This window comes from Aethalodelphis obliquidens, unplaced genomic scaffold, assembly GCF_003676395.1.
Source record: "Aethalodelphis obliquidens isolate GAN/ISIS:26980383/991018 unplaced genomic scaffold, ASM367639v1 scaffold2, whole genome shotgun sequence".
Taxonomy (NCBI): Eukaryota; Metazoa; Chordata; class Mammalia; order Artiodactyla; family Delphinidae; genus Aethalodelphis; species Aethalodelphis obliquidens.
The window spans coordinates 13667344-13694694 of record NW_020837946.1 but is presented as its reverse complement, the minus strand read 5'-3'; the positions used below and the strand labels follow the sequence as shown (position 1 = coordinate 13694694).

Below are 27351 nucleotides of genomic sequence, written 5' to 3'. Positions count from 1 at the left end.
TTATTTCAATAGACTGCTGAATATAACTTGCTAATAATATTTTACTTAAGATTTGTGTATTTATTTTGAATAACCTATAGCTTCCCTTTCTTTTTTGTATTTTCCTTGTTCAGTGTTAGTAATAAGGTTATGCCAGCCTCAGATATTTCCCAAGAACAATTTGTGTATTTTGCTTTCTGAGTTTAAAGTTCCCTGTATAGCTTTCAATTTTAATTTGCTAATTGTGTTATTCAAATCTTCTATATCCCTCTTTTTTATCATATAGTCAATCAGTACACTTGTGAGGGATTTCTGTAACTGTGGAATTGTCTATTTCTCCTTGTACTTCCAACCATTTTCCTTCATATATTGTTATGCCACATTACTGACATAAGTTCTCGATGAAATATCAATTACCACTGCTGTTTAATGGTTTTCTATTCAAATTCTGTCTGACATTAATTTTGCTACTGTCTACAATTAGCTTTTATATTTCAGACTCATTCTCAGAAATTTTTGAAAAGTATAATAAAGAACATTCAGAAAAATGTATTAATATCCATACCTCTTTCAAAAATTAAATGCTACTACTAAAAATCTAAGGTACAGATTACCACTATATGTATTTCCGTATTTTAGCTGTTCTAAATCACAATACGGACTTCATTCCAAAAACTATATAAAAAGAGGAAAAAGCCTGAGTAGCCTGACTACTATGGATTAAATGTGACACTACAATAAATGTCACCTTTCGTAGGCAGTTTCCAAGATGGCCCACAATGATCCTGGTATGTTTTAACCTTGTGTGGTCCCCTCACTGCACCAGGGCTGACTTGAGTGACCAACAAAATAAGGAAGTGACGATACGTGACTTCCAAGGCTGGGTCATAAAGGCACTGCAGGTTCTTCCTGGGTCTCTTGGATCGCTTGCTCTAGGGAAAGTTAGCCACCAGGAGGCAAGGACAATCAAACAGCCATGTTTGGTAAAGCCCATGTGGAGAGAAACTAAGACCTCTTACCAACAGCCAAAACAAACTTGCCAGCCACGTGGAAGAAGGCGCATACCGATAGCATTTTCCAGCCCTAGACAAACATTAGACAACTGAAGCCCCAGCTGACATCTTAAACTCACGAACGAGTCCAAGCCAGAACCACCCAGAAAGCCCCTCCTGAATCCCCAACCCACAGATACCACGAAAGATAATAAACTGTTAGTGGTTGTTTTAAAACATGAATTTGAGACCTGTTGTGTAGCATTAAATAATGAATACACCATCTTACTGAACTTATAAAGAAAGAATATTCAAAGATAAGAGATCAGCTTCCTTTAGTAATTACTATAGTTAAATACTTTTAACTGTCTCCTCTAATTTGTGGCAATTTCTGTAAAAGAGATGTCTAACAAAACTTATGCGGCAGACTGACTATAAGCACATAGTGTGAGTAAAGACAAAAAACTTCATGTGCCTTTTCACTATTCCCTGGTTTGAGATGCAAGCAGCCAGAAGGTTTTGGAGCCATAGGAATGGCATTTTACATACGCCACTTATGTTCAGGCTTCTGGTTTGTGACTTAGCTAAAATTTAAAATATTACAGGAATTTTCTACTTAATTTTACCTTCTACCTAAATCACTGCTCACTAGCCTCACTGATCGCAAGCTGACTGGGACGAGAAAAGGAAGCTTGAACCACTAAAATTACTAGCAATTCCAATAATGGCTTAAGAAAATCAATTTATGTTTTTGTTTATCCCACTATTTTTGCCAGCTCTTTACAAAGTAGGGCTCTGAAAACCAACTGCAGCATTTATCAAGTAGCTTATTTTGTTTAAAATATATTGTCCATGAGAACAGCAGATTAAAACATCCAAGCTGTTAAAGACAATTCAATTCCACCTGTCTGACAAGGCTTACAATATTTGGGTAAGGTACTCAATACTTACTTAATCAATATTCTTTAGAACTCAATCACATTTAACTTGTGCTTGAAACTTAAAGTTATTCCCTAGGTAAAACACGCCTGGAAATTTATAAGAGCAAAACCTCTTGGCTTAGCCACTGACCTAAAAATAAAACACTTACGTTTCAAAATATTTCCTTGAGGTATATCACATAAAAACAGTCATCTCTTAACTATTTATCATCATCACAAAAAGGGAATATGGAGATGAGTATTAAAATAGGCCTAGAATTTAATCTTGCTCTTCATTTCAAACTTAAACTTATTTCTTCCTATATTCATTCACCTATGTCTGAAAATTGATTTTCAGTTAAGTATAAATATGGCTATAATTCTACAGCTTTTTAAAATAGTCATTCCTTATCTTTAAACTTACTAAAAATCACATGATCTTCATTTCAACTCCAACCTACTCATCAAAGGTATGGGAAAAGACTAAATGAATTTAATTCAATCAAATCATGACTTAATGGGAGAAATAAAAAGTATATTATAATATATATACTCTAAGAAAAAAAAAGAAAGTTGACACTATCAAAATAGTGTAAAATTAGCATAAGGATAGACATAGAAATTAATGAAATAGATCAGAGTGTGCAGAAATAGACCCACATACATATGGTCAACTGAATTTTTTTTTTTTTTAAATAAAGGGCTCAAAGTAATTTAAAGGGAAAAGACTAGTGTTTTGGACAAATGATGCTGAAATGAACAACTGAATACCTATGTGTGGGGAGGAAATAATTCTTAATCCTTACCTCTAACCATACCAAAAAAATTAACTTGAAATTGATCACAGGCCTAAATGTAAAAGCTAAAACTATAAATCACTTAGAAGAAAATCTTTGCAAACTTGGGATAGCCAATAATTTCTTAGATAGGATATCAAAAGCATGAACCATAAACATAAAAAAGTGGCCACTGGACTTCGTCAATATTAAAAAGTTCTGCTCTTTAGAATATAACATTAAGAAAATGAAAAGTCAAGTGACAGACTGTGAGAAAATATTCACAGAACATAGATTTGATTTGATGAAGGATTTGTATCCAGAATTTGTAAAGAACTTTTAAAAAACCCGATAAAGATATGAACAAAGAATTCACCAAACAAGACATATAAGTGGCATATGAACAAATAAAAAATGCTCAATGTCATTATTAGTCAAGGAAAGAAATTAAATCCACAATGTATACGTACAATTACACACCAGCTAAAATGGCTAAAATTTAAAAGACAATACTAAATTTTGGAGAGGATGTGGGGCAACTAGAACTCTCCTACACTTGCTGGCAGTAATGTAAAATGGTAAAAATCACTTCGGGATGCAGTTTGGCAACTTCTTTAAAAAGTTAAACATATAGCTCTATTCACTACAGTCTAGATCTGAGAACAACCCAAATGCCGGGTGAGGATCAGAAACAATTGGTTAAAATTCACATAACCAGTCCATACCTCAAATGTGTATTTTTCTCTATTATTGAAGAGCATTAATATGGTCATCTGGAAAGTGGAGACTTGCAATATATGCTTCCGCGTATTAGAGCCAGTTACTTGTGCCCCTCCAACACCAACTTCAGATCCATCTTCCTGTTTAATTTTTTAAATATAAAAATAGAAACAAGATATAATTATCTCCTAGTAACTTTAACAGTATATTTGAAAAATAAGTTCTGTAATGCCCAATCTCCCCTTAACAAAATGAAATAAACTCATTCCTATATAAAAAGGAAATGTTATTTTAAAAGTGTACGTGTAAATATGTGTGTATACATACACACGAAGTCTTTATTTAGGACTGTCCCATTTTTTTCCATTATGAACATTTTAATGTATCTGAGCAAGTAATGAGTAATTCCTTATATTTATAACTAAAATTATGTTAACAGTACACAATGGGATAATAATGGACTTATAAGATGCTACTGCCATTATACTACTACCCTAAAGTAGTATTAGGTTTCTTTCTGTGTGGTCTGATCATGGTAAGAGTTCAAATAATAGCATAGGATGGGAAGAAAAAACCTCTGCCATCCTTAAAGCCTATTCCTGCTCTATGATTTAGAAGTACAAAGTAGAAATTCAGTCCTCAATAATTAACATATGAATTATGTTTTTAAAACCTACTGATCAGTTTAATAAAACCTCAAAAGATAACATGATTATTTAGGAAAAAACCCTCTCCTTTAAAACAGAAACAAGAAAGCAATAATTAAAAGCTGAGTTCTTTAGTATGTATCCTTGACCTTCCCACTTACAGTTAAATATATAATAGTGTCAAACATTATTCAACTAACTGAACTCTAAGGACTATTTCCCACTTCATTAAATATAAAAATTAGAACATGTATATAGGCATCTTCAACAATATTAAAAAAAAAACTTTGGTATTGCAGTGACAAGTAAGATTTTAATTAAAATATTTAATGAAACTGTTACTTGCTGCCAAGATGACAACTTAGGTATTTTAATGTTTTTTAGAAGCTTTTTATTATTTTGCCATTTTAAGCCAAATGACCCTGATTTGATTTATACCAAGCAATGAAGTATATTATTACTCTAAACCTCACAATTTTACATATAAAAAAGCAATTACTTCTTTAAATAAAGGCACTTCTCTAATGTATTTTTTTTTTTTTTTTTTTTTGCAGTACGCGGGCCTCTCACTGTTGCGGCCTCTCCCGCTGCAGAGCACAGGCTCCGGACGCGCAGGCCCAGCGGCCACGGCTCACAGGCCCAGCCGCTCCACGGCACGTGGGATCCTCCCGGACCGGGGCACGAACCCGCGTCCCCCGCATCGGCAGGCGGACCCCCAACCACCGCGCCACCAGGGAAGCCCCTGTATTGTTAATTTTTAAATAATCACTTTAGCAACATTTTGTACATTTCACAAATCTTACGTGTTAGCTTTCCCGGTTTCAATTTATTGGAAATAAGGATTATAGGAGACTGAGAATTTTGAAAAGGAACTCATGGCTTTGTATGCCCTCAAATCCATTATTTTATGCAATATTACCTCAAATCTAATCTTATAAATAAAACATGTAATTATATTATTTATTCCATAAGGAAGGCTACTGGTATAGTCTTCATATTGTCAAATGAAGTTAGCAACTAAGGGAACAGAAATCAATAAATCAAAGCCGAAGTTTCCCTCTTTTTAATATTTGAAACAGGTAAGGAAATAAAAGAAATAATTTATCTAAGTCAACAAAAATCACAAATCCCTTCTGCAGACTAATTTTAAGTTACTTAATAAAAATACCTTCAAACTATTAATATTTACCTTTTTAACTGGTCCATAAAAGGTGGCGTTGAGATCGGCAGAACCCATGTGATGTTGGAGTGTGAGCTGTCGACCACTGTGTTTGGCTAAGTAAAACCTTCAGCAAATCAAACCATGTTTTTGAGAATCATGTAATTTATATATGTGAAATTATAAACTACCAACCCTTAACAAACATATATGCAAGGGAGACTTTAAAAGCTAAACAAAACCTTAGGAATCAAGTTCAGTTCCAATTTTTTTTTTTACAGAAAAGAAGCCCTAAATAAGGGGTGGGGGTGGCTGGGTGGGAAACAGACCTAAGAAACTTAGCTAGATATTAAGTGATAAAGGTAGCACACTAAGTACTTTCCACCAGTACATTTATTTGCCCCTGGCTGCTGCTCAGCCACCGCTGTTTATATGACCTCCTTTCTCCACAGTTAACCCAATAAGCAAGTCACCCCAAGCTAGTGTCAGACATCAACAATACAAAATATACTCCTAACCATGCACTAATGCTGAAGAAAGCAGATTGATATTCCTCTGAAAAGTTTATGCAATTCATCCTTACATATTAAATGCATAAAGGATAACATGAGATTTAAAAAATGGAGTATATACCCCTTCAATTGGGGACACTACTGAATGCTCAAATTTATCTAAATTCTGGACAATTTGTACTTAGAAATACAAAGTCTGATCTACATTTACCTTCTGAATATCTCAAAAGCATGTCTTGGTGCTGGTGGGATGTTGCACTTTGGTGTGGCTGACTGAGTGGGCCAATAACCTGTTGTGAGCACCCGAACTGTGAGATCAACACCACCTAAAGATACCTGTGGAAAAGAGAAGAAAATGTTCCCCCCTAATTAGCTAGGATGTGTTATCTGTTCCATACAGACACTGTGTTAGAGTTATCAAAGTAGTTATCTCCATATCCAACATTCAGCAAATAAAACACATCTTCTTAAAAGTTACACTCATCCAATGTTTTCCTAATTTTAACTATCCTGGCACATTTATAATTATTGCTTCAGATGCTGAATTTACAATACTGATCAAAGTTCCTAGCATATGAACAAAGTCTTACTGGTGTCATTGAAAAGTACAGAGATTTTGGTCCTCAAGATTTTTTTCAGATAAAATGTCAAGGGGCCATTATCAGTATCATTTTAGGGAAAATTCTAGAATAATACCTTTCATCTCAGCTTTTAAACATTTTTACCATCTTAACACAGAAACAACACATTTCTAATATCCCAGTCACATTTCAACTATATTGACCATAACCTCCATGCTTTCACATGCAGCTCACATTCTATCCTCTGTCCTCTGCATAGGACACTAGATCCAGTTCTACACAGCAGGTGCTCTATAAGCATTTGCATAATGTTTGACTACCTCTACAAAATATATGCTAGCATTACCATCACAATTAGATATTTTTTCTTTTTAAATAAATTACAATTTTAAGAAAACAAAAATAAAACACATCAACAGAAATTCTAAAGGGGGAAATATCTTTATTTTTAATATTCACAGCTTGTTTTAAACCATTATTCCATTTTTATGTAACCTGGATGATTTAGTGATAGAAATTCTTTAAAGAGAAAAATGAGTTTATAAATATCAAGAAGTATTCCACACTCAGATTTCTTCATAAATATCTAATAAATGATTTACTCTATTTTAAAGAAACTGAATCCAGAAATCTTACATGACACATAGGAGAGATGATCACAGCAGACTCTTAGATGATGAATGGAGAAGGGGCTGAGAACTGTTTGTACACTTGTAATTGGGAAGGGGGTCACAACTTGGTTCAATCCACCCAAGACAATGAAGTCTTTCATCTCTTTTCCCATATCTCCACGTCTTGCTCCCTAATCTTCAAGTCTTTCCTCAAAATGTCGTTTTTTAAAGGAGGCCTTCCTCGACCACTCTTCCTTGCTACAGATTTCCTCTATATCTCCTATCACCAGCTAAGGTGCTATGTAATTACTTATCTTGTTGATCATCCGTCTCCCAGATTGGAAAGTAAGCTCCAACATGGCAGGGATTTTTGTCTATTCTCTGCTGTATAACCAGTGCCTAGAAAAACGCTTGGCACAGAAACAATGAGTTATTTGTTAAATTAAAAAAAGAAAAAGAGGGCTTTCCTGGTGTCGCAGTGGTTAAGAATCCGCCTGCCAATGCAGGGGGCATGGGTTCGAGTCCTGAGCCGGGAAGATCCCACATGCCAAGGAGCAACTAAGCCCGTGCGCCCCAACTACTGAGCCTGCGCTCTAGAGCCTGTGCTCCACAACAAGAGAAGCCACCGCAATGAGAAGCCCGCACACTGCAACGAAGAGTAGCCCCCCGCTCACCACAACTAGAGAAAGCCCGTGCACAGCAACGAAGACCCAATACAGCCAAAAATAAATAAATAAATAAATAAATAAATAAAATAAATTTATTAAAAAAGAAAAAGAAAGAACCTCAAGGAACTATTACTCTAATGGTTTGGACCTTTTCTTTCTACCTCTCTTAGTAATATATATATATATATTTTGCGGTATGCGGGCCTCTCACTGTTGTGGCCTCTCCTGTTGCGGAGCACAGGCTCTGGACGCGCAGGCTCAGCGGCCATGGCTCACGGGCCCAGCGGCTCCGCGGCATGTGGGATCTTCCCGGACCAGGGCACGAACCCGTGTCCCCTGCATTGGCAGGCAGACTCTCAACCACTGTGCCACCAGGGAAGCCCCTCTTAGTAATATTTTTAAACCATTCAGCTTATTTTCCAAGATAGCACATGCCAGGGACAAGTACACAGAAACAGAGGTACCAGAAAAGTCTGTCTGGATGTGATATGATTTGCTGATATAAATAAACAGAAATACGATAGCAAGGTGGTTTTCCTGTTCCTATCCCCATTAAAAAAGTAAAACACAGGAAAGAAATGCACACTTAAATTTCCCTCAGCATAATAAATATGACTTATCTAATAAAATATACAAGTATTTAGCATTTTAAGAAAAGTACTTGTTAATATGACTTCTGAAAGTAAACAGAAGAGTCATTCTCTTGGTATATTTAAACAGGCCAAGAACCTTCAAGAAAGTTACAGAGAATTATCTGAGGATTGATGATGTTTTAAAAGGGTTCCAAGATTTCAGAAAGTTCAAGATTTGTTTTGATTCCTCTGTCACTTTTCATCAAATCTTTCTAATGAAGATTAAGGCTTAGGAGACGTAAAGCTTAAGATCCTTAGTTTAAACAATTACAAAATAGCCAATAATTGCATGCGAATAATGGCCTTACAAAGTGAAAGCTGCAACCAGATTAGCAGATATACAACTTTGAACATCTTGATAAGTACTCTACTTACTGGGATAACAAATTATGAAACAAATATTCCACCATAAAGTGCAGGATATATCTGAATAATCAAAATGAAAGAATAGAAAATGCACAACTTCATAACAATAGAAAATAACAAAAGCAAACAATCTGATGAAATGATCACGTTGAACAATCATTCCCTCTTTTTTAAAAAGTGCAAGAGAGTGGTCGAGAGTAAATAAAGACCGTAATTTTCTTATCAAAATGCCTTCAACTACCACAGATAAGGTAATTAGACAGCTAAAAAAATAGTAACGGTTCTGGACACATCCGGGAACATTCCTTTACATGGTTTCAATACAGCATTTATTCAGACCAGGTTATCTCCTTATAGCTCTTAAATACGTGTAACATTAGTGGAAGAAAAACAAAAAAAACAAAAAATGTACCATATGAAAATATGATTTTATCAATGCATTAGACAGAGAAGCACAAATCCCTGAACAATCTAAAAGAGAAAAACATCTAGGATAATCACATTATTCAGTCCCTGCCCACTCAAATTTCTATTTATCACAGAGTCTATCTTTCCTGCTCTCAGCCTTTCTCCACTGTAAACATCCGAGGCAAATCACACAACTATTTATAACAAAGAGGAAACAGAAGTCCCTCTGAGTCAGAATGTCTTAATATATATAAATGTCCATTTCTACAGAATTAGGTATTTTCACATATTTTGTTTGTGATGAGACCTATGGGACCAGTAGAAGTGATGATCTTATATTTAAATATCAAAGAAAAGACCTCCAATTTTTTTTAAATGGTTGTGACATGTCTTAATTATGAAGTAGTATACTGTCAGTTGAGAAAGAAAACATTAAAGAAAAAATGTGGAGTTCTCTAAACTTAAAGTTACAGTTGAAAAACAGTTTAAAAAAAAAAGAAGAGAGAAGGGAAAATTCTGAACTTAATTAAACCCCACTGAATCTTCACAAAACCCCACTGGACTCCAAGGCCATATAAGTTGCAGCTTACTGCCTTCTGGGAATCACAATACAAAACCACATTTATAACACACTAGCATCAGTGTTTTTATACTCAGTTCACCCTCCACCGACCCTGAGGATGTCAGGCCCATTTATCCTGACATTTCAGATGAATAAGAATACTGACGTACAGGAAAATCAGGTAACAATTCTAAGATAGCACCATCCTGGGGTAAAGTAAAAGGAAGAGCATTAAAACTCAGTAAGCTTGCATAAGCCTGGTATTCTTTCCCTAACCTAAAAATGGTTATAACAGCAGAATCACTATTTATTAAATTTTCAGTATATTCCTTCAAGTGGGGAAGATAAACTAAGTTTTATAAGAATAAGAAAAAATATTTTAAGATTAATAGTTAGAAAAAGCGGTTATATGGGAGAAATAATTTTTAAAGCACTCACAGACAATACATATGTTGTCACTAATGGCATTTAAAGAAATGACATGGGGTGGGGGGAAGGATAAATTGGGAGACTGAGATTGACATATACACACTACTATATATAAAATAGATAACTAATAAGAATCTGCTGCATAGCACAGGGAACTCTACTCAATACTCTGTAATGGCCTATATGGAAAAAGAATCTAAAAAAAAAAAGAGTGGATATATGGTATGTACAACTGATTCACTTTGCTGTACACCTGAAACTAATATAACATTGTAAATCAACTATACTCCATAAAAGTTTTTAAAAAAATAAATAACACCAGCAATTCAGTTATCTGATTGGATGAAAATGCCCATTACAGAAGACTTTACATAAACACATTTACATAAGTAGAAATTAATGAAGAATCTTACCCCAGTGGCCTGTAGATGTTGCCTGAACTCATCCATAGTTGTGTTTGAGATGCTCATATCCCTAAACATTCCTTCCAGTTTTGATGTGAATTGACATCCACATTCAGTCTGTGGAAGAAAAACAAATATACACAAATAAATGATGGATTTTACTATTAGAAAATGTACAAAGAAACTCTTCCATGTTACTGTCATCCTTCCTAAATCTTTCCAATAGTTGTTCTATGTCTGTGGATACCAACTTCAGTGTGATTAAGATTAATCCAAGAATTTTATTTTAAAATGCAAATTCCCAGACTCTCTGAGATTCCCATAAACCTCACTGAAGGCAGTGCTCAGAACTCTTATGTTTTCAGCAAGAAACACTCATATCAGGTGATATGGGTACAAGTAGTCTGTGGACCACACTCTGTGAAACAGAACTATATGGTGATATTCCCTTTATTGTTTCCCTTGTACTAATCCTCCCCCAGATCTCCATGAATGAATGTATCTGCCACACCAAGAGAAATTCCAGCACACTGTGAATGTCCCAGAACTTGAACAAATCTAAGTACAGCCTGCTCAAAAAAATCTAGTTTTATTAATTTAGAGAAATAAGTATTTTAAATCAATTAAGTATTTCCCAGTCACATGTTGCTGGTGCTCAATTATGTGATAATCATTAGTGACGTGCACTCCAATCCATCTTTTTTTTTTTTCCATTCCATCTTAAATACACCTTACCTTTAACTTAGAAATCATATTTTTTTCAGAGTCATCAGAAACACTTTTATTTGTGAGAAGTCTCCTTGCCAAGTGTTGTTTATAGTAACGTTCAAATACATCTTTTTCTTGCATAAACCTAAAAAGGACCATTGCCTTATCCAATATTGTTTCTACTTCTTGTTCTGTTAGCTGCAAACCATTGAAAAGACAATTTAACAATTACACAATTTTAGTTCTACAAAAACAGCATCACAGTTCAATAGTTTAAAAACACTGTTTGATAACAAACATAAACATCTGGTTGAGATATGTCAGAAGGAGGGATCTAGTGCGAGAAAGTGCCTCCTACTTTATCTAGTAGCACGACTCTTAAATCCTCATCTAGTGCAGCATTAATCAGGGGCTGGAATGGAGTTCCACTCCCTAGTGGGCTACCTCTGAAAGGGAGGCATGAAGTGATACATGGCTGGATTAAAGGATGACTGAGAACAGAAGAAATGAAATTTTAATCACATAAAAGAATTTTACCATGCCCTTGCATAGTATCTAGGCAGAAACTTACATGGCCATAAGACAGATATTTTTATATAAGCTCATTCAAAATCTAAATTGTGCAACCAGAACGGTAATAATGTTATAATTCCAAAAGTAAAAAGGACTCTTGCCCCTAATCTTTTAAATAAGGGCAAGATGATACTGTGGCAGGTTGTATTAAGCTTATATTAAAAATATGGTAGACTACTCAGCTGTGTATTTTCTATTTGGTGTCCTTAGTAATCTTCCTCTTATTTGTTTCTTTGTTATAGCTACCTATTTGTTGCTTTGCCCTTCTGTCTCACAAATCCCAAGATGAAGTCAAGAAGACCAATTCACGTGTGATCACAATCTGCTTATTTTGATTTGCTGTGCTGGAGTGAGCTTCCAAGATCCCAGATATATTATAAAGGCTTGAAACTGAGCTTCCATATATGCTTTCGAACTATTTTCTGATACCTATTCTAGTCTGTGCCTTCAAATTTTTGGCACTCAAGTATTGTTTGATACGTAACCCCCAGAACCAGGTGACAGCAAGCAACATTCTATGTGCCACATGGATAGCTGTATTCTAGTTCCTTGTTATCTCTATAGCATATCTAACCCTCACAATCTCAAGTCTATGGATGTGTAGTTGTTTTTGATGCCAGTTACACATTCAATGAAATGTCAAAGTACTTTTGACCATTTCAAATACTTGAAACAATCCTTTCAAATATCACAGTGCACATTTAAGCACAGCAAAGGAGGACTGTTTAATTTTATATCTACAAAATTCCCTAATTTTATATTTTATTTCCTAATTTTATATCTACAAATAAAACTTAATATATTTTCAAATGCATTAATACTTACCCCTTTGACTCCCTTTTTCAGCTTATCATCAATAAATAATGAGAGGTATTCAGGGGACCTGGAGTTGAGGTTGAGAAAATACTCAAAGTCACCCGCAATAGTTTGTTTAAAGAGCCGGTCGTTATTAAACGATTCCTGGAGGAAGCGATCAAACCTACTCTTCAGATCCAATAAGCCCTTCCAAATAAAAACAAAGAAACTTAGGATACATTATAATAACTTTTCTATAAACAATACATGTGTAACTACACACGTTTAACTTTGCTGGTAATAAATGTGTGCATTCAGTGTTAAACTTACAGATTCTATATTGCTATTTTCAAGCCTGTTTCTAAGCCTGTTAAAAATGTCAGTGGTGAGAGAAGTATTCTATCTTCCATTTATGTATTATTCTATTAAAGATGAACCAAAGATTCTCCTCACTTTTTCTCCCCACCTTCCTCTATCTTGACTGAATGGGTGAGCCTGAGAGAAAATTAGCTTTAAAAATACATAGAGAAAGCTTATTCATATTAAAATATGAAAAACTTGAGAGCGTAATATATTTGTTGTACTGCTTGAAAGCAAAATATCTTGAACCAAAAAGTCACTAAAACAGTTATTTTTTCTTGAACACACTAAGGTAGTATATGAACTCTAAAGCATACAAAAAAGTAGAAAGAACTTTCATTCTTGAGACTATTTAAATAGACTTCTTCATCAGACAAGCTCATAAATGAAAAGAAGTGGGTGAGTTTGTATCCCTGATATAAATATACATGCTTTCCAAAATTCTAAAATATTTAGGATAATTACATATTAATTTACCACTGGAAAAATTAAGTCAGAAATACATACTACATAGCTTTGTAAAAGTGACCTTTTTAGCACTTGTCAAAATTACTTTATGATAAAGAGAATCTTCTGTATTTACTCACCTGGATATAGTCAACGGGATTCTTTCCTTCTCCTTCCTCAGAAACAAGGGCTTTACCTTGTTCCCTCAAGTAGGAACTCATACACTCACACATTGTTTTCAAACCATTTGGCACACGACTAAATAACTTGTACATGCAAGCAAGGTCTGCAATCAGAACACACACACAAATTGGCTACATTAAAAATTAAGAAAAGAAATTTGAATCCCTGTTCATGCTAATTTGCGATACTTAAAGAAGCTTATTTCTCCATTATGATCATTTGCTGACCACATGAAAAACTATTAAAAAAAAAACCCCAGGAAAACAGGGAAAAAAAGCTAGTTAATGGTTATTATTGCAATTTACAAAATACATCTTACAGATGAGATACTTTAAAAGCATCAATAAAATGTCATAGCAAATTTTAGTTTACATGGAAGAGATGTCCAAACAGCATAATAGTCACAAAAAATGAAAACTGAAGTTTTGAGTTCCTACATAATTTAGCCTATATAATTCTAATCTAGAATCTAGTTAATACTGCAAAACAACTGTCAAAAGGATAACTTTAACTGTGGTATACCTGGCAGTTAATGTAATAAAGAAGAAATTTAAAAACGAATTAAAGTCTTACAGATAATTTTTAAGTATATCTGTCTCAAGAGTTCAAATGACAACCATGACAACAAATAAAATTAAATATACTAGGATTTATTTCATTACACATCATGGTAAAATTCATGTGAAATTTACAGCATAAATTCCTATTCTTTAATATTTTCCTCAGAGCAATCCCTAATATTTCCCAGGTGTTGACCTAAGCCAATATGTATATTTTAAAAATTGGTTTATCTCACTACATTGTTTTTATTTAGAAGGAAAACTCTGGACTCTATTTTTTACAAGATTAAAATGTGGAGTTAAAATACTGCTTTTCCATATGTCTAATGTATCTATGAAATAAGAATTTACTGGGAGGCTATAGTGTCAAAACTTTACAATGATATAAAAAGGCTTTATGATTGAGAACTTTTAAATATGGAGTTAGTACAGCAGTTTCTAGATCAGTGGCTGGAAAACTGTTTTCTGTAAAGCACCAGAGAGTAAATATTTTAAACTTGTGGACCATATGGTCTCTTTTACAACTACTCGATTTTGCCATTGTAGCCATAAAGAAGCTGCAGATAATACATAAGTGAATGGGCATGACTGTGTTCCAATAAAACTTGATTTATGGACACTGAGATCTAAAACTTATATAATTTTCATGTGTAATGAAATATTACTTTTTTTTTTTTTCCAAGCAAACTGATAGTGGGCCAGATTTGGCAGACAGGCTATAATTTGCCCACCCTGGTCTACATTTATAAGAGCAACTTAGATCTTAAAACTGAAGTTGTATGTATTTTAAAGATACCTGGACACAAGTTTTACAAAAAGGGCTTCAAAATTTGTTTCAATGACTTTCAAAAGCAAATTTCATTAAAAAGTGCTTTCATCAATAATATATGTCCAAAATAATCTACACACAGCAAATCTGACAGTTTCTCACATTTGTTATAAATTACAACCAAGTTTCCCATGTTAAAAACAAATATTACAAACAATAATTTATGAACATATATACTACAGTAAACTTGGCATATCAAATACCTCATGACAAAATAGTTCCCAACTTTGTCTACTTTGTTCCTATGTTGTTACAGTTTTGCTTAGTCACATGTATATTTAACAGTATGTAAATTAATACAATTTCATTATATGTAATACACTGTATATAAATAAATGTATGGCTTAGTGGAGAATGTGAAAGAGAAAATGAAAAATATGCATCATTCAAAAATTAAATATCATTATTTCTGTATACACTTCATAAAACAATAAAATGATACCATTCAAACTTAATTTCATAATGTTATCTGCATTTAATTATCAATCCAACTCATCCTCCGTTCATGGTGGGAAAAAACTTTTTCACTTTCTGATTTATGAGATACTTGGCTTCATAATGGTGAAGCTGTGTCTCTGACATATTCTTGACATACTGCTCACGAGCAGGGCCTAGCATAATTAAAGATACTCTGCAATTAGGTTTCTAGTGGAAAGCCAGGAAAACTGAAGCCATGATTTTAAAATTTAATTTAGAATCACAGAAAGCTGCTTATTTGTGGAGAACATTAAGTACTAAATAGAAACTATGGTAAGTGGCTATTCTGATACTCCATTATTTATGCACTTATTAAGCACTTGCCATGTGTTAGGTATACTTAATGCCTTTAACACAAGTCTCCATGCAGGTTACAGTTACTATAATTCAGGTATGCTCAACAACCTCCCCATCAAACATTTCCTAGCTTCTAATCTCCAAGCCCATTTCATCTCCCCTCCTCAATAATCCCCACCCAAGGTGACTAAGAAAGCATTAACTCAATAACTAAACAGTACATTAGAAAATTGAGGGCTTCCCTGGTGGCGCAGTGGTTAAGAATCCGCCTGCCAGTGCAGGGGACACCCTGGAGCCCTGGTTCGGGAAGATCCCACATGCCATGGAGCAACTAAGGCCACGCGCCACAACTACTGAGCCCGCGCGCCTAGTGCCCGTGCTCCGCAACAAGAGAAGCCACCGTAATGAGAACCCCGCGCACCGCAACGAAGAGTAGCCCCCGCTCACCGCAACTAGAGAAAGCCTGCGCACAGCAATAAAGACCCAACGCAGACAAAAATAAATAAATAATTTTTTTTTTAAAAAAAGGATAGATTCTCATTTTAAGTAAAGGAAAATGCTTTTCATAAAGTCCTATCTGCCAGGGACCAATGATCAGGGTCATCAAACTATGGTCCATGGACCAACTACAGCCCCGCTGCTTGTTTTTGTACACCTCACAAACTAAGAATGGTTTTCACATTTTTAAATGTTTGAAAAATAAAAATCAAAGTTTTATAGGAACACAGTCAAGTTTAATTCGTTTGTGTTATTGCCTATGCCTACTTTCTCACTATTACAGCAGAGATGAGTAGTTTACTGTCTGGTCCAAGCATCTAAAATATTTATTATCTGGCCTTTTACAAAAAAAGCTTGCCAATCCCTGACAGACCATAGGCATCCAGGAGTAGCTTATTTTAGAAAACATGACAAACATCTTTAAAAATCATTTTTGTTTTGCTTTTATAAAAAAGGTTTACCAGAAGGGTCTTTTAAAAAGTAACTTTCTCTAGTTTAATAAAAACAATAAATTTACATACAACTTTTTAGGAACTTAGCACATATATAGAAATATAACCATTTGAAAACACAAGGCAAAGATTCCACTAGAGAAAGAATAGAACAACCTCTCTGCTTACCATCTTTGTTTTCCCTCCTCTTACATCCTCCTCTTTTAAACTATTAACTTAAAAAAATTTTTTCCCATTCCCTACCTATGTCATGACCCAACAGGCAATATGCATTTATTTTATAAGAAATACATGGCTAAAATATTGCTAAGACTTCATCTAAGAGCACCAAATTTTTTTATTTTTAAGTACCATATCAGTGACTTATCCAGTCATAGTTTTAAAGAAAATCTTCAGAAACTGAAGAGGACAACATGACTATTCTTTACAATTTCTCCTTGGGTACTTGTTACAAAATAACATTTTAGGAAAATCAGGTAAATAGCCAAGAAGAGTAAATGTTACAGTTACCTCCAAAATGTTTACTTTTAAGCAATTCTCCTTTCTCCTCTTTCATTCTATAACAAGATATCCAATCTACTAATTTATCTAAATATGTCAACATGGAAGACACATATTTTTGCATTTTTGGTACCCTTATCACAACTAACTCCCAAAGAAATGCTTACAAAAATTTTAAGATCGGAACTTCAGGTTGTAAAAGAATCACAAAAACTACAGGAGAGTGTGTGGGAAAGAGGAGTCTAAACACCCTGGTATAGAAATATAAAGTACAGGAATAGGTGAGGATCATTGACCTTATAAATAATATTAATCTTCTTCTTTTTTTTTAAGCTCTTTTATTTTCTCCTCTATTTTTTTTTTCTCCCCTTTGGTGCACCGTGTGGCTTGTGGGATCTTAGTTCCCCAACCAGGGATCGAACCTGTGCCCCCTGCAGTAGAAGCACGGGGTCTTAACCACTGGACCGCCAGGGAAGTCCCTAAACTTACCTTTTGGGTTAAGAAAAACAAAAAGTGAGGAGACTTAGGATGAAAGAAGAAAAAAAGCCGCTTGATTCACTAGGAATATCTAAAATCCTCATTAATACGTGTGAAGTAACAACAGTGATAAATTAATGACAAACACCACAACTTCTTGAAAATTGACATTCATAAACTACAATAGGAAAAAAAATACTGAGAACCTGGTAGAACTATAAGAATTTAATTATTTTTCAACTGCTAACACTTACCTTCTGTCTTTCCGTTTTTCAACATATGTACTAGCCCCGAATTCTCCATTTCTACTATAGTTTTCATGTGCTTGGAAATGAGTTCCCTCTCAACCACCTTTACAATTGGCTCTTCAGTTGATTTGTCAAGGCAGTGCATCACTCGTTCTATTTCTTCATTAATTCTAGCTTCTACTTTCTTTATATATACTGAAGCACTGTTTTCTGCTAAAAATTTCTGGCTTTCCATCTGCAAATAAGAAGCATGATTTTTTTTTTTTAAAACACAGAAGCAAAATGTGCTTCTGCTTTTAACTGGGTTTCTACAGTTTCTCATAAACCAAACTAAATATCCCAAGCACTATTAACATTTTATATACTGTCTTATTATATATATTCATATAGTCCGAATTATACCCTTTAAAGCATTACTTACATAAGACTTAATTAATACATTATCCTTAAGCAGCGTTTTTCAGACTTTGCCAGTGTATTCCAAATAGCAGAAAAAGTAAGCACACGCCAGTGAAGATCAAAAGTATAGAATGAAGCATCTGACCCCAAGTGAGAGTGGGAAATTCTTCTTTGATTTGTTTTATTGTAAAATTATGCCTAAAAAGATTCATCATGTTTATCATACAGTTTTGCTGGCATACTGGTAGTTACTAAAGTCCTCCTGCCACCCCACTCCCGCTCTCAAAGGAATATATATAAAGTTTGGGAAATAGAGCTTTTGAGTTACTATTAATCTTGTCTTCTAACACCAGCCTTAGAGAAATTCCAGTAAATTTTAAATGTTGGCTCAACTGACTTCAATCTCATAGTAAAATTAACAAATATACCTAAGAATTACATAAAAGATGTATTAATATAAATTATGTACAAAATGTAATAACATTTCCCATTCTCTTAATAAAAAGTAGTTTATACCAAATGTACAATGGATGGCTAGTGGGAAGCTGCCGCATAGCACAGGGAGCTCAGCTCGATGCTCTGTGACCACCTAGAGGGGTGGGATAGGGAGGGTGGGAGGGAGGCTCAAGAGGGAGGGGATATGGGGATATATGTATACATATAGCTGATTCACTTTGTTATACAACAGAAACTAACACAACATTGTAAAGCAATTATACTCCAATAAAGATGTTAAAAAAAGAAAGCAGTTTAAAATAATCAAGTTTCTAAGAATAAACATTAACACACCAAACAAAAATCTTGGTGAGACCGTCACTTCACTGTCAAAACTGTATTTTATATATACACACAGATATATCCATATGCCACTGTAACACACTTTGGGATCCTGACAATTAATCACCTACTGGTATTTCTATATTGTAATGAAGGTAATCAAAACAAATGCAAACGTCAAAAACGTTGCCAGAAATATCTAGAAGTAGTTGCTGTGTTACCAGAAAATAAAGCCTGTTTCCTACATTATAAAATTAATAGTTCATGAAGTATGGTCCAGGCTCACCAGTACAGGCCACACAAAGCTTCCTGATGGCTACAGGCTGATTTCTGAAAAGCGGCCTGGGGGTTACGCCAGTCCAAAGGACACCAAAACCCACCAAGTCTACTTCTATACTCATCCGATGGCTTCTACGAATGACGCACTGTAGAGTTATTGTATCGTTCTATTCATTTAGTTCTTTAAAAGGTTATTACTAAAGTTGACCAGTAAAGTCTACTTTAGCAACACTACAAAGCTCCTACTATAAATTGCTCAGATAGTTGAGGCTTTCAGGAAGAACGCCTGATTATCATGACCTTATAAATATTGTCTTATCATTTGTCGTAGTACTCAGTAATTGTTATTATCATTTCATTACAAAATAGTACCGGTTTAGCTTTACTTTCAGCAACGTAGTTGATTCGGGGTTGTACATACTGCTGCAAATTTTTATCAACTGTAATTACTGACTTTTAATTTCCTAATCAACAGCTCTTAAGACATATATATGCCTTATGGGATCATAAATATATCTATATTTATTTTACTAGTAACTTATATTACCAAAAAGCCTGAACAGTGAAACTTCATTGGTGATGTACTGCCTGCGAATCTATGGTAAATAATTAGTAACATATAAATATAATAAAATTTAAGGTTATTTCTAAGTTTATATGTTTTATACATATAATTTTAAAAAAATCACGTAAGTCCAACCTCTTCGACTTATTTTCAGACAGTTCCTTCACTGGAATGTGAGACTGTGGGGTAGGTGTGCTGAAGGGTGTAATTTGCACCCTCTTCCCCAAAGGGCCTCAGTACGAAAAGGTCAAAATGCTTAAATTACTAACTATATTCAGTAATTTTAAGAACATCTTAAAAGAGTATTTATTTATATCTCACTGATTACCTGAAAAAACTCTGCAGACATTTCCAAAAAAGGAGCCTCAAAATCTTCTTCATAGACTGATCGTCCTTCGAGACCTAAAATCATTAACATCTGGCAAGCATTTCTTATTGCGCCTCTGTCAAAAGAAGTTAAACCACTTGATAATAAAAACACATTAAAGATTCATGTAAAAGATGCAGCAGAAGTAGCTAGAAAAACTTTCAGAGCAAGTTTTTTTTAACCAAAGTGACCAATCTCCCATAAGCAACTAATTTATAACATAAGGATTTAGAGTAATTTTAATTGGAAAGCCTATCTTGACTGCACAGCTATTTATCTCAAGTTGTTCTCATGCTGTTGTAACTTAGGATTTTTGAAGAAAATATGTTTAAAATGACTAAATATTCCTGTGTATTTAAAAGTGCAAAAAGAATAAACAGCCTATCAGGAAGCAGGGAGGAGAGAGGGAGTCTACAGCACTTGACATGGGTACAACGCACAGTTACTCCTAGGCAATATAATTTTTTTGCACCAAATGGCTTTTGGGCAATCGTGACCAAGCACCAAAGCTGAAATAAAAAGAACTTTACAAGTCTTCCTCTAACAGCTGCTTTGAATACAAAGAAGCAAAGAAAGCAGGCTTGCATGTTTCAAGCCACTCTGGCTGCAGTGTCACAAAAATGGCACTGCAACAATGTTTGGGGGGGTGGAATATGACTTAACAAAAGGGGTACAAGAGTTCTTAGTCATTTTAGACTATGTTCAACATTTTTTTCTTCAAAGACCTTAAAAATAAATGCTAGCCAAAAGCCCTTTTAAAGAAGAAAAAAATATTATCAAATAGCAAACAAACAAACAAACAAAAAACAGCATAAAAAATACATTAAAAATCAAAAAGACTAATGGCTGATTTGCTTTTTAAAAGTATATTCAACAAAAGCTTAGGATAGTTTCTTCTAAAAATAAATGTGTGCTTTTTAGTTACAATCTAGCTAACTTTGTTAACTGTGATATAAGGTTTTTGAGTATTTTCATAATATGCTGGACAATCAAACTTTAATTTACTTTAATAAAATTAAGACAGTGAATCGATTCTCAAGATATAACCACTAAAAACCAAAACCCAAAGAGTAAAAAGATTATTATACCGGTCTACAACTTCTCCTTTCCGCTCTCTGGCAATCATATCCAACAGCGTTTGTCGTAGGTGATCCCTAATACACCCGTAACGTACAACTTGATCTCGAAAAATAATTAATCCCAAATTGTACACATTCTCCACATTATTTTGTTGTACGTACACACGGTCCTGCAGTTAAAACAAAATCATAATATAAACATTAGTACAACTCTTGCGAACATAAAAATAATCCTTTTGAGTTACAATAATAAAGGAAATAAAATTCCAAAAGTGGTCAATTTTGCAGGTGAGAAACACTTCAAGCAACATGGAATTTTCTAGTACCTCCTAAGTTATATAAAAGTTATATGTAGTAAGTCCTTACAATTTACAATTGCTACTGAAACAATGGCTATAGGCGGTTGCCCATTTGCCCTAAGAAAAAGGGAGGAAAAAGGCAAGCACCCCACCCAGGGAGAGAGGCAAGTCAGCAGAAAGTAGAGGAGAAAGGTAGACAGCAAGGCAGGCAGAACTTCCTTTCTCCCAAAGTCATACCATGCACAAATATGGTTCTTATTTTCTTAAATACTGTACCTGAAGATCATATTCTTTAAGTAAAATTGAGAGCTGAATGAAATACAGATGCATGTGACTTAAGCTGATTGTTTACTGGTAAATGTTGAAAGGTTCTAATGCTTATAACAGAGTAGCATTCAGTATTACATAATTAAAACACCCCTAGCTACTGCCGTTTCAGATTATTTACTGGTAGTCATCTAACTTTCAAGTTCTTACCAACATGATTACTGGTGTCTCACTTAATAGAGTACAGATAATCCAGAATTATTGGCCATAAAAGTCCTATTTTGTGAAATATTTTAAAATCCGTATTTACACCAAAATACACTGAAATAAAACTACTGTTCTTAATTCACAAAAGGATTAGTAACAGAATTCCTTTCTGTTCTTAACCAGGATCTCTCCGGGCTTTGGCGGGTCTGTGAACTTCCTAAAATTTTAAAATTATTGTGTGTTTGTTCTTACGTAAGTATTTGGAAAGAGTCCGTCCGTAGCTTTCACCAGATTCTTAAAGGCATTTGTAATCCAAAAACAGTAAGACTCACTGCAAACTGTGATCTCTGAACTTTTAAAGGAACACTGTTAATACAAGCAACATCAAATAGAATACAAGGTAAACATGAACAGAAGTTCTACCATATTAGTATTAAATGGTCTTGATCACCTTTCTAGCCAATTTTTACTAAATTCTCCATGAGTAGCACTCTCTTCACAGACACTATCCTCCAACTTTCATTCATCTCACACAACGGTACATACCTAATGACTACAAGGAAAGCTGCTCTTTTATTAGCATTGTTGGTGCTCACTTTCTACATTTTATATCACATTTTTCAAATCCTGACAGCAACTTCAGTTAAGTTCAAAATTTTCATTGATGACTTCTTCAATAAATTCTTGAATTTCATACTTCTTTCCTCAAGATCTTAAATTCTGAGTTTTGCCCTGACCGCATCCCTCCTCCTTTCTGATGGCCTCACTGTTTTCTTTGTACTGAAGTTACTCTTTACTCTCATGACCTTCAGCTCCAACACTCCCCACCCTCCACTACCATACTGATTCTGGCTTACTTTTCAGCATAAAACAAAACACATTCAATAAAAACTGGTATAAATCTAATAATTTATAAAGCAATGAGAAAATAATCACTCCAATTATTGAGTAAATTATTTATAAATTTGATATTTACAATTTTGATTATAAATTTCTATGGTACAGATTTTGTACCAAATACAGAATCACTCTTACCCAATGCAATCAAAACCAGTAACTAGCTAGCTGATGTGGTAAAAGAGGAAAACTATTAAACACACACACACACACACACACACACACACACACACACACACCCCACACCACAACAGCACCTTAAACATTTTAATTTAAAACATATAAGCATTCACTGAGATAAAGACCTTTTCTCTGAACATGAGTCCTGTGATTAGAAGTCAATGCTGTCTTTCTCACATATACCCATACATCATAAATATCTAGTCTGTCTACTTTCAGTCTCATTAAGATGGCTATTGACCAGAGACAACTGTGAAGCAATGTAAATGGCCTTCTAGATTTTTACAATTTCCACTCCAGTCTAAGTTACCAAATTACCCAATATTTAGTGATTTGCCTTTGTCAAGTCTTTCCAAAACATTCAATCTAGTTTGCCAAATAATAAATTTAATTGTTTTTCGCATTTTTATTGACTTACACAATATAAAATGATGTAATAACAAGAAGTACAACTAGCATAAACAGGCCTGAAAACAAATACAACTGACTCTCAGTAAGCAAAGCTCAACTGACAAGAGCAAAACAGAGAAGATACACTGAAAAGCAGTGGAACAGCACTGAGAGAACTTTGTATCCATCAGGCTGTTTCACAGCTAGAACAGAAAGTACTGTTAATTCGGGCAGGTACTGTGAAGTTTCAACTGTACGATATGCCTCTGTGACATTCAGCACATCTTGTGGGGGATATATAACATCACATACATATGATATAAGCAAACTTAACATATGTCTACTAAGACACTAACCTCTTTCTTAGGAAACCAAATGTTCTTAATTTAGGCTAAGAGAAATGTCAAAGAACCAAGTCAGATTTTATTGTTTTTGGTGAAAGGCAAATACTTTTAAGAATTACAGAACAAAAGACACATGCTATGTAATCTTCAGAGTAAACTAAGAGTGTTAAAGTGAAAATTTTTTAACGTTTTCCCCTTTTGGCTTTATTGCAGTTATATGCCGTAAAATTCACTCATTTTAAGAGCATGGTTCAATAATTTACAGTAAATTTCTATATTGTGTAGTCATTGCCACAATCCAGTTCTAGAATATACTTCCATCACTCAAAAAAAAAAAAGAAATAGGAAAAAAGAAAAAGATCCCCCCAGCCCTTCCGCAGTCAATCTCCACTTTCAGCACCTCTGCTTTCTCTTTCTATACATTTCCTTTCCTGGACATTTCATATAAGTGGAATCATAGAACATGTAATCTTTTGTGTCTGATTTTTCATCAAGCGTAAAGTTGCTAAGGTTCATTAATATAACATATATTAGTATTTCATTCCTTTTTTTGGGCTGAAGTATTCCATTGTATTGGATATGCCACATTTAGCTTATCCATTTATCAGCTGATGGATATTTGGGGCTGTTTCCAGTCTACTATGAGTAATGTTGCTATGAACACTTGGGTACAATCTTCTTGTTGGACGTATGCTTTCATTTCTCTTGGATGGATTTCTATGAGTAGAAGTACTATTGAGCTATATGAAAATTGCCAAATTGTTTGTTTTCTAAAGTGGACATGTCAGTTATAGAATTCTTCCTATTATCTCTGGCTCTACCATTAGCTGGTGGTGTGACCCTGAGTAAGCCATTTACCCACTCCGGTCCTGGGTAACATAAAGGGCTGGTAAAGACAGTCTCTAAAACTCTGATTTCCTTTGAAGCTTTACTCTCTGATCAAAAATTAACATATACTAGGGATCAAGACACATTTCAATATTACTCCTTCCCTTTCTGTTATCAGTCTCCCCTGGCCTGGGTACTCTCTTCTCAATCCTAAACACAGTGATGCTATCACTACCAAAGCAGGTGCGTCTATAACCGTATTGGCCTATAATATCTGCTATCTTAAGCCCTGTGGCAAAAAGACAGAAAGAGAGCCAGGTGCAGCTGATGAGTTCTTCAGGCATAATGCATACGGAAGAGAACAATGTTTCAGAGTAAAAGAAGCCAGGTATGATGGGAACACATGGTTGGAGTATTTGAGCAATGCATAGAAAATTTACATCCATGGAGGATGACTGGGGATAAGGGAAGTACAGATGTTGTAGGATAAAAACCAAACCCTTGTCTTTTAATGTGAGACTGTCAAGGTGTATAATGATTATAATTAAATGACATAATATTAAGGAAAGCCGTTAACCCTGAAATATGATTATAGATACCAGAGAGCTAATATATAGAGAAGGGAAAACCTGCAAACATGAGTACAGCTACTTAAATGAGTAATACCAAATAGTCATTTATATTGTTTGGTACATATGATTAATTACCATCAAGTAAAATAAAAGCTATACATACATACACCTGAGTGCTTACGTGTGCGTACATTAAACTAATGCAGGCACACATCCACAATAAACTTGTGATCTGCACATGATTATTAAAATATCTGCTGAATGAACATGCTAAATCTTCTGTTTACTGTTTATCAGCACTATCAGAAGGAATTCAGCCTGTGGGTACACAACAGCCTTTCATAATAGATTCTAACAGGAATATCTCTTTGTTAAAAAATAAGTGGTTAATTTTATGTAATACAATATCAATTTAGCTCTAATCATTTAAATCACTGGAGGACTTTTTATTTTGTATACCTTTCTATGTGAATATTTAATGTGACCAAAAGGTAGTTTGTATGAGTCCAACATTAGTCATTTATCTACTGAAGAGAGCTCAGCAGAGATAGAAAGCTGGTGGTTGCTTCTATTTGCCTTTTGAAAGCCAAAATACAGGCATTTTAAGTATAAAATGTTCTGAAAAATCCACTTGAAAGCCTCACGTCTGGATCAAACATTAGATTTACTAAAGGGATGTGAGTTTCATAACTACAGAGATAAAATTACATTTAAAATCTCTGTTTATGGTTCCCTCTTGGGAGATGCTATTCCTAGACCAAGCAAATCTTTTCCCCTTAACTGATGGCTTCACCAAGACACCTAATCCACCAAGATACCTAAATATTTAACTAATATATGAGAGATCTAACTCAGCATGCAAAAGTATTCTTAGATGTGTCAAGACACACTATGCGAAAATATAGATTTTATGAAAGCTAAACCTGTGCAAAGTCAAGGAGTGACTGTGTAAGTGGGCTAAAAAGCTTCATGACTCAGGGAGTGTTATTTAAATAAAAATAAAACAACAAAAATTTGATAATGAACCTCAAAAAATAACTCTTACTACTTTATCCACAAGAAATGGTACGGGAAATATTTTTAACCAACAGTCATTGTATCACGAAAAAGCAAACTAGGATAAATGTGTACTCGGCATAGGAATCAATGATGCACCCAAGGAAAGGACAAAATTATAAGCTCTTTCAATATCACTCATATCTAATGTCTCATTTGAACAATGTTTTCTTGTAAGATTAAACAGGTATTTGGGAAGCAAATTCTAAAACTAACCTTTGGGTTACATTCAACTCTGAACACTCAGTACTACAAATATAAATACAATAGTCCTTTGTCTCAATTATTTTTTGAGGGAGCTTGTTATAAAATTTTTGCTTCAAATACCAGCAGTTCAGTACTTTTAATACAACCACTAACGAACTAAGGGCAGTTATGGATTAGTACTCATTTATCTACACTTCCCTGCTTGATCCCACTTATGACCAATGGTAGCTATTTATTTAGGCAAAGACCACTTTTTAAATTGAAGTGAATAGCTCTGAAAGTTGTTTATCAAGCACACTGTCAAGGAGCTTAATTAAACTTAAATAATAATTCTTTCACTTTCTTGTCCTCAAGGCAAGATCTGTAACTGTTTTCGTTTATGTTTTTTTTAAAAAAAGAGACTAGAAAAGTGGCAGGAGCCCGCATGCTGCAACTATGACCCGGCACAACCAAATAAATAAAATAATTAAATAAATTTTTAAAAAATAAAAAAATTTAAATAAAAAGGGTAAATAAATAAATAAAAACAGAATTACCATATGATCTAGCAATTCTACCATCTAGGTTTATACTCAAAAGAGTCAAAAGAAGGGTTTTAAAGAAATATTCATACACCCATGTTCATAGCAGCATTATTCAAAACAGCCAAAGGGTGGAAACAAGCCAAGTGACCACTGACAGATGAATGGATAAGCAAATGTGGTATATCCATACAACTGAATATTATTCAGCCTGAAAAAGAAAGGCAATTTTTAAAATTGATGCAACGTTGGTTTATAACATTACATACATTTCACATGTACAACATTGTATTATGACTTCTGTATACACTACAATGTGCTCACCACCAAATGTTTAGTTTCTGTC

At 34.3% G+C, this 27351-nt stretch overlaps 1 protein-coding gene across 4 annotated transcripts in view; it reads right to left on the bottom strand.

Annotated features, from left to right (window-relative positions):
• The window catches only part of CUL3 (cullin 3), a 98380-nt gene that overhangs the window by 18729 nt on the left and 52300 nt on the right, over positions 1-27351 (bottom strand). For all 4 annotated transcript variants that reach the window (XM_027119947.1, XM_027119956.1, XM_027119965.1 and 1 more), the window contains 10 exons: positions 21247-21407; positions 20120-20234; positions 17778-18006; positions 13390-13535; positions 12473-12649; positions 11102-11272; positions 10376-10483; positions 5917-6041; positions 5224-5320; positions 3393-3527 (listed from right to left, as the gene is read on the bottom strand). In XM_027119947.1, coding sequence (XP_026975748.1) covers positions 3393-3527; positions 5224-5320; positions 5917-6041; positions 10376-10483; positions 11102-11272; positions 12473-12649; positions 13390-13535; positions 17778-18006; positions 20120-20234; positions 21247-21407 — 1464 coding nt within the window. The remainder of the gene's footprint in view (positions 1-3392; positions 3528-5223; positions 5321-5916; positions 6042-10375; positions 10484-11101; positions 11273-12472; positions 12650-13389; positions 13536-17777; positions 18007-20119; positions 20235-21246; positions 21408-27351) is intronic.